Below are 16,086 nucleotides of genomic sequence, written 5' to 3'. Positions count from 1 at the left end.
TTATTATTTTTCAATATTTATCTAAAACCCCATCTTTGCTAGTCACTTCGCTCTCCCACTGACCCTTAATTTGCTGTGAAGATACATATACATGTATTAAAAACCTGCCGTCCTGATGGGTGTACATGACTGCTACATTTTGTGATGGTGTACTGCTACATAAAGGGTAATGCACATACATCATTTAATTGATAGCAGTGCAAAACAATTCAAGATACTGAGCGGACATCTTCCTATGGCCAGAGTGGATAGACCATGTGACCTAAGAATCCATAGGGGTCATCTACTCCTTAGGATGAACCAGTGTACCAAGTTTGGTATCATTCAAGCAAATGATATTTAAAATGTAGGAGACAATATATTAATATGTTCAGTTTGACCCTCGACAATGTGAACCCAAAATTATTATGGGTTATCTACTCCTAAGATGTACCAGTGTACCAAGTTTTATGTCTGTCAAGCAAATGGTTCTCAGATATTGAGACAATATCTTTCTATGTCATGAGTGGATTAGCCCTTGACCTCCAAATCAATAGGGGTCATCTATTCCTTAGGACTTACCAAGTTTGATGTTTGCCATGTGAAAGATTCTCAATATATTGAGCGGACAGTATATTCCTATGACCAGTTTGACCCTTGACCATGTGACCTCAAAATCAATAGCAGTCATCTACTTCTTAGGTTGTACCAAGTTTCATGTTTGTCAAGCTAAGGGTTCTCAAGATTTTGGGCAGACAGTATATTTGTATGTCCAGTTTGACCACCCCTGACCTTTCACCATGTGACCTCAAAATCAAGAGGTGTCATCTACACCTTACAAAGTGTACCAGTGTACCAATTTTGATGTCTGTTAAGGAAAGGGTTTTCAAGACATTGAGCAGAGAGTATTTTCCTATGTCCAGAGTAGTTTGACCCTTGAACTTTGGCCCTAAAAATCAATGGGGTCCTCTTTTACTCATAAACAACTTACCGGTACATATGAAATACCATTATGATCAGTAGATGGTTCTAAAGATATTGAGCAGACATGTGGTCTACTGACTGACAGACCAACCAACAGGTGCAAAGCAATATGCCCCTCTTCTTTGAAAAAGGGGGGGGGGGCGTAAAAAAAACACAAAGAAGAAAATATTAAAAGAATTTATTGAGTGTAACATCTTAGTATCTGATAATACATGTATTGGCCGTATAGTCCAGTTATTGTCAATGTATCTCAGGCATGAACTTATCCGAGGCTCTCTGTTAGTACTATGCCCTTCTATTGCAACACTAATAAGCAATGCTGGACGGAATAAATCTCTCTCTATTCAGAACTACAACCAATAAATGTCCTGATATTTGGTTTGAGATGTCCTATCACAGTCAGATCAGTCAAAGCTTTATTAAAGTCTTTTGATACCTTTTCATCCACTTACAACAACCTGAAAACAAAGATGTGAATATATTTAATACTTAGTGATAGAAGAATATATACTGAAGAAATATAATAATATAAAAATGATTTATCCTTCCTCAACCTTTGTTTCTTTATATTCATTACCTCACTAAGTTAGCATAGCACAATAGAGAGCCAAATTAACATAAAATACAGACAATATATCCTTTTATTTATTTATATCTGTTCATGCTTTGTCAGTGAGGTAGGACAGAAATTGATGGTTTTACTTCTTTAGAATTCCTACTTTGTTCAGTTTTATTGCATGCAGTTCTACATGATAATGATGAGTGATGTGTCTTGTTTAAGAAATTCCTTGTATCAGCCATAATGATACGAGAAGAGTATTTGTCATCAAATAAAACATCGATAGTTTTCAAATTTTTAACCAGAAGTTAATTGCCCATACAGAATAAAAAACTCAAAATGCACTACATTTTACCCATTTTGATGAAAATAACAGATGGGAATTTAGCATGATTGTATCAAATAATACTTTAGTACATCATTGTTTCAGAGCAGTTGAAGTTAAATCTTTGAAAGGGTTTAGGTTGACGATCCCCAAAACAGTTTCTAAATTTGATAAAAGAGTCATTAGTGACCTGTACCTGTGTGTCAGCAACCAAGCAATGCGGTCCAATTACATTGAAGGCGACCTCTTGTATGTCCAAGGGAGAGAACCCAATCTCAGAGGACAACAGCAAAGCTAGAATTCCCTTTCTTTCTATCTTTTTTGTCAGGAAACTGTTAATTTCTTCAAGTCTCTCCTAAAATGAATTTCATATCAACAATAAGAGCACAATTCTGTCTCAAATATAGACCTCTTTACAAAATTGCAAATATTTACTATTATAATGCAAAAGTGTTTTTATAATTATGTTACCAATCAAAAATTTGCATTACAAACCAGTCCATTTTCATGATTCAATTTTCTGGTTTTGCCAAAATATACAGCTTTGGGAAATGTCTGTGCTTTGGGAAATTGCTGTACCTTGGGAAATATTTGTGCTATGGAAAATAGTTGAGTCTTTGGAAATGTTTGTTCTTTGGAAAATAGATGAGTCTTGGGAAATGTTTGTGTTTAGGGGAATTAGTAGAGCCTTGGGAAATTAGTTGAGCCTTGGGAATTGTTTGTGTTTTGGGAAAATGTTTGGTTTGGGAAATAGTTGTGTCTTGGAAAATGTTTCTGTTTTGGGAAATTGCTGTTCCTTGGGAAAAGTTTGTGCTTTGGTAAATAGTTGAGTTTTGGGAAATGTTTGTGATTTGGGTAATTAGTTGAGTCTTGGGTAATCTTTTTGTTCTGGGAAAATAGTTGAGTCTTGGGAAATGTTTGTGATTTGGGTAATTAGTTAAGCCTTGGGAAATGTTTTGTTCTGGGAAAATAGTTGAGTTTTGGAAAATGTTTGTGATTTGGGTAATTAGTTGAGTCTTGGGAAATCTTTTTGTTCTGGGAAAATTGAGTCTTGGGAAATGTTTGTGATTTGGATAATTAGTTGAGCACCCTGGGTTAATTACTGTCTCAGAAAACAGGGGAAAAAATTATCTGAAATAGAGAACAGCTTCATTACTCTATTACCTCTTCGATTTGAACATTTCCAGTTTTGTAAGGTTTCAGGTTCAGATCATTCATCAGTGGATAGATACTCTCTAACACACAGTCCTTGAAGAAATTCTTCATAAACTCACTGTCTCTCTGTCAAATACAATGTATACTTTTTTAAATGTTGAATATTTTGTTCATTTTCTCTCTATATTTACATTCCATATATATATATATATATCTATCAATGTATTATAGAAACCTAAAGCATACACATTTCTGTGGGAAATGGCTTTATCAAATCACACCTAACATTTCACAGCTAACGAAAGTAGAATTTTTCTTGATAAGCTGCTGAAATTTCTTATGCTATAAGTCATTGTATCATTTAAGTGTCTTATAACATTACAATGCCAATAAATAAAAAAAAAAATTCCTTCTAAAATAAATTATTCAATTCTTAATGAATTACTAATACTGTAATCTGTTGTGGTCTGTATTATCTTTACTGGATTATTAGCCAAAAATAGCTTCTCTACTAACAATTTTTAAAAGCAAGATGTAATGATGAGTTGTTTTTTTTAAAGATTATTAATGAAAATTAACATAAGCATTAAATTCTTATTTTTTAACCTCACTGATCAACTGTCAATGTTAACACAGTCGTAAAGCAATAACATTATATTGTTATTCATTTTGTTGATATGGCCAGTTGATGCCATACAACCGAGGTCAAAAAGTAATGCTTTCTAAAGCAAAATTTATTTTAAACAAAACAAAATTAACATATTAGCATACAAAACTTGATGAACATTTTAATGAACAATTAAACATAACATTAAGAAACTAAATGTGTCTTCAGGAAAACATCTGGTCTAGAGCAATGTGATATTCACTGAAATAAAACTTATACCCATGATTCCTATTGAATGTATAGAATTTACCATTCAATAAATCCATCAAAATATCAGGTACAAATTCCAGGCATTTGAGACTGCTGGCGAGGAGCAGCCCATTCAATCTAAAGAAAAATTTAACCGATAAACCTTAAAACTTCTGGCATAGAAAATATTCTTCAGTATATTTCTAAGCAAATGCTCATCAAAGTGCCATAAAATGTTATGCAGTAGAATTTTGTAAATTGCCAGGCAATGTGTCCTTTGGGTTGAAAAGGGAAGTAACTCTTAAGATCCAATGCTAAAATGTGCAACAAATTTTATTAAGAGATAAATATTAAATACTATGCAGTATGGCATAAATCTGTTTAGAAATTACAATTATTCAAGGAAACTACATGAATGCTGCATAAATTTTAACAATTTTTAACTCATTTTCCTCCTGACAAAAACTCATTACAAAAAAAAAAAAAAAAAGAAAAGAAAGAAAGAAAAAAAAAAAAAGAGCAACATGCAAACAAACAAAAATCAAACAAACAAAAACTTAAAAAATCTATACCTCCATTTGAGACGTCTGCACATATAGTTTTCTTGCAAAATCTTTATTTCATTATAAACTTTGTGCCTTATAGAAATATCTTTTGTAGGAATTTTATTTACTGGGTAAATTAAAAATATAGTAAACTACTTCATCCTTAAATGTTTATATTTTCTATGAATTAGATAGCGAATTATCTGTATAAAAAAAATGTTGTCAGGGGCAATAACTCCTGTGCTGATTTTTTCTCTATTGCAAATTGCATGTCCGTTGTACTACAATTTCATTTATAAGGGCGTTGTGTACTTTTTATTATGCTGTTTCATGAAAATGTGCAATTTTCTGATGTAGATACCTGAAGACTAGAAAATATTATTACAAGCTAAAATCTGTATCATACATGTATATCATATCAGCCCAAGTGAGCCCACATCAGCCCGTAATTTTTGGATTTATATGCATTTTTGTACACCAGTCTGATATGTGATATGGGTTTTGGACCAGTTGTTGATACTTGGTGTTATTCCAGGCATTTGCAAATCGCGCAGAGCAGAATCAGCCTAATCATTACCAGTGGGACATGTATGATAAATAATTAAATACTTCAGTTTTATATGTATGTCTGACATCTTTATAAAGCTGGTGATACATACATGTACATCTTCCTTCACTTAAATCAAATTCAGTTGTTTTTTTCTACTTTGAACCCATAATAAGACAAAGTCACATGAGGTTGGAGCTACCTTAATTTATGAATTATTAAATATTACATGCAATGATTGTAAACAAGATTATATTTCCACTACGTTACCATAAAAATTGTCCATATTATTCCTACACCTTCCATAAGATATACAGAAAAATTGTCCATATTATTCCTACACCCTCCATAAGATTTACAGAAAAATTGTCCATATCATTCCTACACCCTCCATAAGATTTACAGAAAAATTGTCCATATTATTCCTACACCCTCCATAAGATATACAGAAATACTTCTGTAGCGGTCAGCCGGGTTTGATCGCCAGTGGCCAGATAGCTCAGTTGGTAGAGCACCTGACTAGAGATTCAGGGGGCCCGGGTTTGAATCCCGGTCTGGTCCGTTGCATTTTCTCCCTTCCTGTTACACTTCAATGGTGAGCACAATTAGTTTCATAATCTTAAGCAGCAAGAAAATCTTTAAACACAATTGTGAAAATGATTAGGATTTTTTCATTTGCAATTCCTTAATTTTTGTGCAAATTCAAGAAAATGTCATCAAAATTCAACAGAAATTTTGCATGATTAGCTGGAGTTACTCCCCTTTTTAAAAGTGATTTCCACAGGAAATGGAATCATCTAAAACAAATTACTTGATTTGATAGATTTTCTCCCATTCTTACTTTGTGTAACCTTAACCCTTACCAAAAAATATATGCCACTGCAATCAGTTTGTATTCTCACAAACCAGAGTGTCTTAGTCAACATTTAGTCTCAACCGACGTCCTTCTAAAGTGACCCGTTTCAGTTTTTAAAATCCACAGTAGATATAGAAACCAAAGGCCAGTTTAAAATCCAGTGTTTAAAATAATCCGCTAAATCTAGAGCCACATTGTTTACATTGGTAATTGTTAAGCAATACATAACTGAAAATAATGAAAGCTAGGATGTTGTATGTTCAGTTTGTACATTTATTATAGAGACTGTCCATGACAAAAACAACATTTACATGAAATCAAGCTGAACCACGACTCCTACACTCCAGTATACAAGATTGTTAGTTTGGGGTAAACTGCATGCCATTGATTAAACAAAGACCAAATAACCTTGGGTTTTGATCTCATGTGAAACTATTATTGGGTTTTTCTATACATACATGTATCTTGAGGGAATATACATTGTATGACAAATCTTATCAGCAAAAATCAATTTATTAATATTGTTAATTAAAAAAGCCTATTACAAAACTGTCTATGACTGAAAATTATAAAAAAAAATATATATATATATACATTGTATATATATATATATATATATATACAATATACTACTTTTAAATTTAAGGAATAAAATTACTATTACCTATAATAAAGCATCATGCACTAACTACGGGTATACATTAATCAATAAAACAACCATGTAAATACAATGCATCATATGCTTTTGTCAACATGGGGCATTCCTGGAAGTGGTGACCTTGAATTCTAGCAGTGGCGACCTTGACCTACGATCTTTTGACTGAGACTTCCTTCCCCCTTTGCAGTCTCATGTGAATGGTGTAGCAGCCCAGCAGGGACAGGAATAAAATCCAGAATGGTACTCAATATGGTGTCCATTGTGTTCTTTAGAATGCATTTACACTCTATACATGTACAAACGTACATACATACACATACACAAAAGTACTAATTCCCTGGAAATTTAATGCACTGAGTTTTGGATTAACTAGTAGTGTATTACAATGCTGTCTAAAAACTGTGGTTTTATGGCGTGATTCAAAAATTATACAGTTGAGCTTTGCAGTGCAAAGTGCTTGATGAAGCATGATGTTCTTGTTAGAAACATTATAGAGATACATATAATAATAAAGACAAATAACAGATAGGGAAAGACATGTGGGGAGGGGGGGGGTACCTTACATTACAACTGTAGAGATTGAGATTTTCCATTTCAAAACAGGCGGTGTGAAGGAAAGATCTTGTTCTGTTAAAGTGGTGCTTTAATCAAGGTAAAGCTTCCTTGGAATTTGTCGCTCTTTGTAAATAAGAAATACCAGAAACCAATGCATGGTGTGTCAACACACTCAAACCAAGCAGAATGCTTTAGATTGCAGTCTTCCTGTGTGACAAATTGTTTGTCTTTTAAAATTCAGAATAAACTTTATGAAGAGTAGCAATTAATATATCAATGTAACAATTGTTAGAAAAGTCGCAAGTTAAGCTATAATCACACTGATCAATCGTATTGCACACCTGAACACTCAACCGCACAACAGGTGTGTATACATATATATATATATATATATATTACAGCAGTATCAAATTTCTAAATTTCATGTTTATTGGCAATGAGATGATCTACTGTTGGTAACTGTGTCCAAAAAACTGAAAACACATAAAAAAAGTGATGTTTCTGTTTTTAAGTTGATTTTTGTACATGTTTCATGTATCTTTATTTACCAGGAAGATAATCATGAATAGATTTATGGAATAATAAAAATATTATGCTTTGGTGCTGTCAGTAAATATAGTAATGGTGGCACTCTATCGTGGGGTACATAGTTCAAGGTCGATTGATCAGCATGATAATACAGGATAAGTGTATAAAATCAAACAACACCCTTCTCTCCAACACAACTTACCAGCTGTTGTCATGCAAAGCAAGATACAGATTGGAATGAAATACAATGCATGCCATGATTTAAATGCTAACACACTGTAGCTGAACTCCACAACAGAAATAAATCAGATCGGAACACCAGTCTGATTAAAACCAGCCCCCCTTCTCCTATCAGACTGATCGGAACACACAGCTCACCCGTGTCACAAAGCTCCAGGGCCATAACACTTACTCCAGCTCACTTTTGATCTAAGTCTCACAATATAATGGGACTAATGGATCAAAAGTGAGCTTTTCTAAGTTTTTTAATTACCCTCGACTTTGATGACCAATTCAGCATTTTTAATTTTCATTCAGAAGAGAAATCTATTTGATATCAATTAATCAGAGGCCACAAAAGTCATACTAATATTTGTATCTCAGAGTCATTCAAAAAAAGTAAAAACTCACTTTTTTTGCAAGAACATCATTTACACGTAAATTTGCGATATTACTTCTTTGCAAAATTAATTTAGCTCTCGTGTCAAATAGAAGACCTAAGCAATAAATAATGATTATGTCTTGTGAATAAATACATCTTTGTATCTAGTACTCACAAATAAGTCTACAGTAACTCACAAAATCTGATCAACACTAAAAAATCATTGGTGTCAATCAAGATCACTGCAATCTGTATCATCCACACTGGATTTACAAAACAGCAAAGACCAAAATTCAATCCCAGGATGAAAATTGTCTATGAAAGTTTTAATAAATCGATTGTGTATGGTCATTAGTTTTTGGTCTTAATCAGAAATTCTTTTTGTAAAACACCTTGATCACTACAAAATATAACTTTTTCTGGACCTATAGATAATCAGCCATTACGCCAAATTTGGATGAGCTTGCAACTACATAAAAGTGGAAAAATTGAAAGTGAAAAGTTCATGCAATACCAGTATACAGACTGACAGATGTGAGTCAAATATTGATGAGAACTTTCTATAGTACTGTATTAAAATGTCTGCACTACTGATCTTTTACAGCTGCCGTTCCATACACTACTGCACTGAATGATGAAACACCAGCTGTACAGATCACCTATTGTCCTTCACTACATAAAACAAGAGGTGTAAAATATGCGTAACAAAACTATACAACAGAAGAATTACTCTATAATTATTTCATCAATGGATCTCTAATGTTGAATAGGTGACTCAAGATGACTCAAAGTCCCAAAACCTTCTCACGATCGAGCATTGGCTAGATCTCGAATCATCTGTTCCATCGATATGTTTTGATTCATCATTTTAATTCATACTCTAAAGGATTGCTTGGTGTTGCTGCTCAGTCGTCGTCAAGCGATTTTTCCCATACTCTCATAGTGACAGATTTACACGTAATGTTCGATTTGTATTTTATGACAGCTGAATATGACACTTCTCTCAATTCTCTTCTCCAAATTATCAACTTACTTTAACATCTCAAATTTATAGCCTCAAAATTTACATCCATGTTTATGTTTTGTACCTTATTGAGTGCTAAATTTAATTATCTCTATAATTACGTAATTAACAACTACAGTGAACAGGTAGGATATCATCAGTGAAGTATCACATGTATAAACACTCAATGAACAGTACACACTGCCCATGTGTAAGCCTCTTGAATTTCCCTAGTATGGTTCACATGGGGTTAATTATCTATGTGACTGACAGCTTGTAAACACAACCGATACCTCGAGTTTTCATGACTGAGAAATAAAATGAACGGTGTAGAACGGGAACCTGATTTTACTTGGAAAGATCAAGTACTTCTGCAAAAAGTTCTTGAGATGAAGAGTAATATTGCTTAGTACTATACAGAAAAATATCAGAACCGGAACCTCACTTTGAGCGATTAAAAACTTTGAGAGAACGAAGTTTGAGCCATCGAAAGTCACCTGTACTATTGAGTCACTCTACTGAGATGTGGAATATTTAATGACTCTCCTGTGCATGAAATCTAATGTATATATATAATCTAACATACAAGTACAATTTCAACTTTGAATTAAAATTCAATTTGTGTCATTATCTACACAAAACAAAGAATCTGCTTACCATCTCCACTCGTTTCACCGTCTTAGATTTTGATATGTAGGTGTCCTGGAAAAAAAAGGTGTGCGTAAAAGTCTCCATGCTTCTAAATATAGTACACATTTCATTCATACTTCCTTGCAAATGAAAATAAAATTTGGTGATACATCATGATATTCGAAATAGCACTGTTTATATTGGATTACAAACCAAGTGTAATTTTTTTCAGAATTTTTTAACTCAAATTTTTAGTACAATAAATGTGGTGTACCGGTATATGCTACTGTTTCACTTAGAGATATGTAAATTTTATAAATCTAAATATTACACAATTTCATTCAGACTTTCTTGCAAATGAAAATAACATTTGATAATACATGTTCAATGTACAAATTGAGACATTTATGTACTGTAATTACAATTCATGACAAAACTTAAAAAAAGAACAATCTTACTCTCAAGACCTTCATCAGGTCATATTGATCAGCTGCCTTAGGAAAACTAGCTAAAACGGGGCTGTGCAGTAGTTCTGTAAAAACATATAGCCTCAGTGTAAACAAAGTTTTATAGAACAGTGGATCCTGATGTTTACTTGCAAAGAAATTACAAACTTATGAAAGCAGAATGCAAATTATTTTTAATTGCATTATTTTTTTTTTAAAAATCTCCATATTCTGACCTGTTGAGTCATAGTCCAGACGATTCCGAAGAAGCTCATCTGCTAAGATTTGTCTGTAGTACGAGTACAAAGGAAGGAAAGCAACATTCCCTATCAACACTTCCGGGAGGTTGCTGAAAATATTCAATCACTTTTCATTGATTCTGACAGCATTTCATTAACTTTTAACTTGCATATCAGGTGTACATGTAAATTACATGTCAGAAGAAAATACTGCTTTCTGTATCTCTTCATTATCTCTTGTAGAACTTTTTCTCGATTATTGCTGCATTTTCAAGTCTATTCATTGTAAATAATCACATACATTTTATATTCAATACTCTTTAAAACTAAGGATTCAACAAAAGCAATAAATACCATATTTTCAGAAAACTTGCTGACAGATGATATCTTAAGTCTCACTGATTTTAGTAACATTAAATTATGATAATTAATAACTAGAGTTGGGTCTAATATACACTGTAATGATCATTGTAACTCACTCTAAATATGTTTTCTGTTCTGCTTTTGCCATCATGACCTTGACATTCAGACGAGGTTGTTTGTTACCAGACAGCATTGACATAAACGAACTGCTGGTAGCTGAAATAAAAATGATCATGCACAATTAGATTTACACACCAAACTCACGGATCATTCTGGAATCTCCTCCCAAACCTTACCTCATGATACACTTTAAAGATGGAATTAAGTAAAAGTACACGTACAAAAGAAATTTGACATTGGGGGCTTCATGCATTCACTATTTTTTTTTATTCCAGGGAAAATCTGTCTCCAAGTTTATTTTCATATATACACGTTTTACGTACCATGTTATGCATTGTGAAACATATCAGATTATTATGTAGTTGTAGAATTTCAGTTTGAAAGGCAAAATGAATACTTTCTACCAGTTGTAAATATATCTCAGCTGAATGCTTTCTACCAGTTGTAAATATATCTCAGCTGAATGGCTTTGTCATGTAGTGACTGGTCATTGAGCACAGTTTGTTCCCGCTCCTAGAATCAACCCACAGTCCACTTTGATATTATGCCTGCTTGTACATGTATCTACAGCCCTTGCCTGGATTTCCCAAAAAGAACTTAATTGAGTTAAGGTAATTCCCCAGACCACGTCAAATAACGTTAGAAACGTTATTCACGAGTCACGAACATTATCACACATTCAATGAACCAGATGGCATTTTGGTGAATTTTGTAGACCGTATTGGGACTGATTGTTTGAAAGCAAACAACAAAAATTTAGAATTAAAAAACAACAACATACGAATCGCAATAATACAAACAAGCCGGTTTTACAAGACAACACTCGGGAGAGAAAATGCTTATAGTTATATACATCGCGAAGTCGTAAAATCTCCATACACATTGCGTTATGACACACAGTCGTTCAGTAATTCCCGTGAGATTTCTGCAAATATTACAAATTTTGATGTTAAATCGTGTTGCCAACTTTCAATCTATCTATTGTAGGCCATTTCTTTTGTGTGATTTCTGATCATTAATGATGGCTAGAAATATCGAATCTTCTATTCAACAAAATGCAAATTTTTGTGTGCTACTTGTACTGACAGTCACATATATTTGTTATGTTTTCCCTATAATTTATTTAAACCTGAAAGAATATGATCGATGTTGTCATGATCTAAATAAAATATATGCATAATGTAAAGCTATACTGACATTGTAACCCCCCTCCCCCCCTGCAAATTTTGTATATTTATTTACATGACAAAAATTGCTTTCAAGGCCCTCCGAATCCATAATAAATGTGCATATACATATACATGTACAATGTATGTGCATATCTCTGTTGTGTCTAATGATTTCAGGGTGTTCAATTTAGATCATATGCTGACAGATTTGTCACATATTTAGGCCCTATCTCTAGGCCTAGGTGTCGTACGTTTGTGTTCTTGTACGTACAGTATGGATCATGGGTGTTGTAATGTAATTTTCTTTTATCTAAAACACTTTTCTGGCTGGACATGACCTTTACTGATGTTTTGATTAAAATGTCTCGGAATACATGTACGCGGTACCTAGTTATACATGTCGTTAACACTCACATCCCATGACTGTAGCATATTGTTAAAAACTACCAGGAACTAAAAATTATCACGGGGGCAAGGAATGCAGAATTCGGGTGTTTTAAAATATTCAAATTTCCCAAAATTTGTAACTTGAGCATAGGTCAGCATTCTCTGAATGAGCGTTATAAACGTAAAAATCATTCTGATCTTCATCACTTTGTTCCAACTAGATCTGGCGACATAATTTAATTTTTTCATCTATTGTGACGTCATGTCAGTGTTCATGTGACGTAGGCTATGGATTTAGTAAGCTCCATAGTAAAGTTAGGATTTTTCTAACTTCAAGCCCGATTGCTAAAGCTTATGGCAATCAATGAAAGTGGTTTTTAGCTATTTGAAGCTTTAATGTTTTAAACTGCTTTTCGAAAACCACCCTGTAATATTTCTTGAAATGGTAATTTAGTAATGTAAATGATGAATGAAACATGTTTGCAGAGATAGGAATTTTAGACACCATTTTCCAATATGCGTTTTTACAAGGTTTTTAACCTAGAGGGGGTCATTGGGCTCTCAAATTATCTGATACCCTATCTACTTCTTATGTCAAATGATTGCTGGAGTGTAAAGGTAAAACATATTGAAATGTATAAAAAATCTGAAGGTTTTTGAAAAGACAATTTTCCAGATATGGGAGGCTATGATTAGTCAAATTTGACTACTATACGTGCATTTTCATCACCTTGAAACCAAGAACATGGTTCAGTAGATGAAAAATTATTGAAAACAGTCAAATGCAATACATTTTCTTCAATTCATATGTAAAGACACATGTGAATCGTGTACTATTACACCCCCGATAGATCCCCCTACTTACTTCTCCTGCTGATGCTGGGGTCCACTTCCACTCCTTTCTCGTAAGGAGTCCCTCCATTGACGTAGAGGTCAAAAGTTCTAAAATGAAAACAATGTGTCCATGTACTGTAATGTGAGTAATCTTCTCATGAAATAAAATATTTCCCTTACATTTATCAATGATTTACATCAATTACAATCCTTGTGTTTATTCGTCAAAAGCAACCTTTCAGTTAAGTATGAGCATATAAAATTTGTCTACTATCAATATATGAACTTGACAACTGATTTGTAAGTTTTCTTAAATGACCTTGACATAATCAAAATGACTGTAGTCTTGGATAGTGACAAATAGATGCGAATGAAAAGTCGTCAAACATCTCAGGATGTTATACAGCATCTCCAAAATAAGTTAATATAATTGATTCAACTATCATTTGTAACAGAGCTTATAAAAAGATTAATCATAATCTTTCTTTCTAGTGACCTTTACCTTATCCAAACGACCTTGAGATATGGTCAAAACACACTTCAAGTCATAAGCCAGCTTTTTGTCAAGTATCATTAAGCACCTAATGTTGCTAAGGTAAACAAAAGGGAGAAAATGCAGTAGACCAGACTGGAATTCAAACCCAGGCCCCCTCAATCCCTATTAAGGTGCTCTACCAACTGAGTTACCTGGCCACCAGTGATCATATCCGTCTGACTGCTACACTTTGTTACAAAATTATAGTTTGGATAAAAATTCTTAACTTTTTTACCTGGTACCAGCTGGAGTGATTTTGACCTACTTTGGACACTAAGGTCACAAGCAGTCTAAACTGTATAACATATGAACAGCTATTTCCACTGTTTCACAGTATTGCCTGGGCATGGTTGCAGACAGACAGAAGAATGGACAGTTGGATGGGCAGACAGGGTTATTCTTATATGCCCCTTACAAACTTTGTGGGAGGGGTTATTATCAAGGTTGACAAGTTGTTTTCTTTATTGTAGTTCAGTCTCTTTTGTTAATGGAAATTTAAATTTCATAACCCTCTTCCACCTCCCCCAAACAATGGAAATGAATGATTTCATTGTTGTACACACATAATGCATTTGAATGTCAAAATCAGTGGACTTTTTTTAAGATTGAAAGACACTATTTTCATGAACATGTGTACATACTTGGCAAAGTAGAGGATATCATCAAATCTTTACAGTGTTCCGGTGACAAGAATTACCTGTTTGCTATCACTCCTCCATTTTCTTCAACTAAAGGCAGATGAACCCATCCACAGCTAAATTCCCCATACTCCTTTGTTTTCTTCAAAAGAAATGAACATCAATTATAGGGATCTGATATAAAAAAAATAATTCTCTTTATTGACCTTGTTTGAGGGCAATATGTGTTTGAAAATTGAACGTGTCCTGGGATCGGAACCCATCCCCCTTTTGTCTGAAAATTTTGCTAAAAAGGGTAAAAATCACACATTTTGAGGGTGTGAACACAACACCCCCCCCCCCCCCCTCCTTTAAAACCAAAATTAAAGGTAGAACCCCCCCCCCCCTTTCAAAAATTCCTGGATCCACCCCTGTCTCTGGACATTTTATTAATATCATAGATGAAGTAGATGGTTGAATAATAGGAAACATGCTGTTATATTTCATTTGAAATTCCCAGTATTTTCAAGCAAATACCAGTATTTCCTTCCAACCTACATTTTTAAGAAATATGTCAAGTATTTCTGGGTTTTTTGTTGCTGGGTTTTTTTGGTCAATTTTGGTAATTCATTAAACTGTTATTTTTCAACAATTGATGGCTGGTACCACATTTGATAGTGTTGGGTAAATGTTAAAGGAAGTAGTAATGTGTTATCAACTTGTACTCCTAGAGACTTTCAGTAATGTGTTATTAACTTGTACTGCTAGAGACTTTCGGTGAAGAGCCTTAAGACAAGTCATGCCACAAATGTTTCCCAACTTGGATTAAAAAAACTGATAGACAAATACCTGTTAATTAAGTGGGATTATTTGTATATAGCATCAAATTATCTATTTCATGAGTACTGAAAATGAAAGCAGAGGTTGCACAAGACGTTGTTGGCAAGGTTGACTGCTAGATATAGATCTGAATCATTTATTATATACACTATCATACAGCACATTTATGAAGGCAAAAGAATAGCTTACAAGCCATATACTGTACATTCGCATATGCAATAAAAGAAAATCCAGTTTTTGTGGTTATAAGGTTGTTTTACAAATTCAAAGTAATGATAGGCAAGAAAATAGAAATGAAAAACTTAGGATAGAAAACAAGATTATAGTATACAAATGTAGAGTTCTTCATTGGATATATGCTTTATCAATAATTTTAATTAAGAATTCCAATGGTTTTAACCTTTGATATCTTAGAGTATGAGTTTTAATGATGTTCATTTCCCCGTGAATGCACTGTAGTTGTAATCAATGCACATATGAATCTTGATAAATCTAGAACATTCATTTTAATGGCTAAAAATTCTGACAGAAATAAAGTAGAATGTAACTAAGAAAACTAAGTTTTATACATTGTTTACAACTTTAGTACATTCATGAGTTACTGGCAATCATTACAATTTGTAAAGATATCAAAGGTAAAATTTTCAGAAATATAAATATCATAACTTGTAAACACGTTTGACATATTCACTATTCTGACATTTCTGTCATTTAGGCATTCTATATTCATTGTCCTATAGAGTTCCTCTACAAAA

General features: G+C 33.3%; 1 protein-coding gene across 5 annotated transcripts in view; it reads right to left on the bottom strand.

Annotated features, from left to right (window-relative positions):
• Window positions 1-1,124: 1,124 nt before the first annotated feature.
• Window positions 1,125-16,086, bottom strand: part of LOC125652442 (nephrocystin-1-like) — a 41,879-nt gene continuing 26,917 nt past the window's right edge. For all 5 annotated transcript variants that reach the window (XM_048881639.2, XM_048881642.2, XM_048881640.2 and 2 more), the window contains 9 exons: window positions 14,572-14,654; window positions 13,371-13,447; window positions 10,946-11,045; window positions 10,464-10,576; window positions 10,240-10,313; window positions 9,809-9,853; window positions 3,012-3,128; window positions 2,044-2,202; window positions 1,125-1,421 (listed from right to left, as the gene is read on the bottom strand). In XM_048881639.2, coding sequence (XP_048737596.2) covers window positions 1,404-1,421; window positions 2,044-2,202; window positions 3,012-3,128; window positions 9,809-9,853; window positions 10,240-10,313; window positions 10,464-10,576; window positions 10,946-11,045; window positions 13,371-13,447; window positions 14,572-14,654 — 786 coding nt within the window. In that variant the 3' untranslated portion in view covers window positions 1,125-1,403. The remainder of the gene's footprint in view (window positions 1,422-2,043; window positions 2,203-3,011; window positions 3,129-9,808; window positions 9,854-10,239; window positions 10,314-10,463; window positions 10,577-10,945; window positions 11,046-13,370; window positions 13,448-14,571; window positions 14,655-16,086) is intronic.

Source organism: Ostrea edulis, chromosome 5, assembly GCF_947568905.1.
Source record: "Ostrea edulis chromosome 5, xbOstEdul1.1, whole genome shotgun sequence".
Taxonomy (NCBI): domain Eukaryota; kingdom Metazoa; phylum Mollusca; class Bivalvia; order Ostreida; family Ostreidae; genus Ostrea; species Ostrea edulis.
Note: the sequence above shows the minus strand (reverse complement) of the source record. Positions and strands in the feature narration are given on the sequence as shown.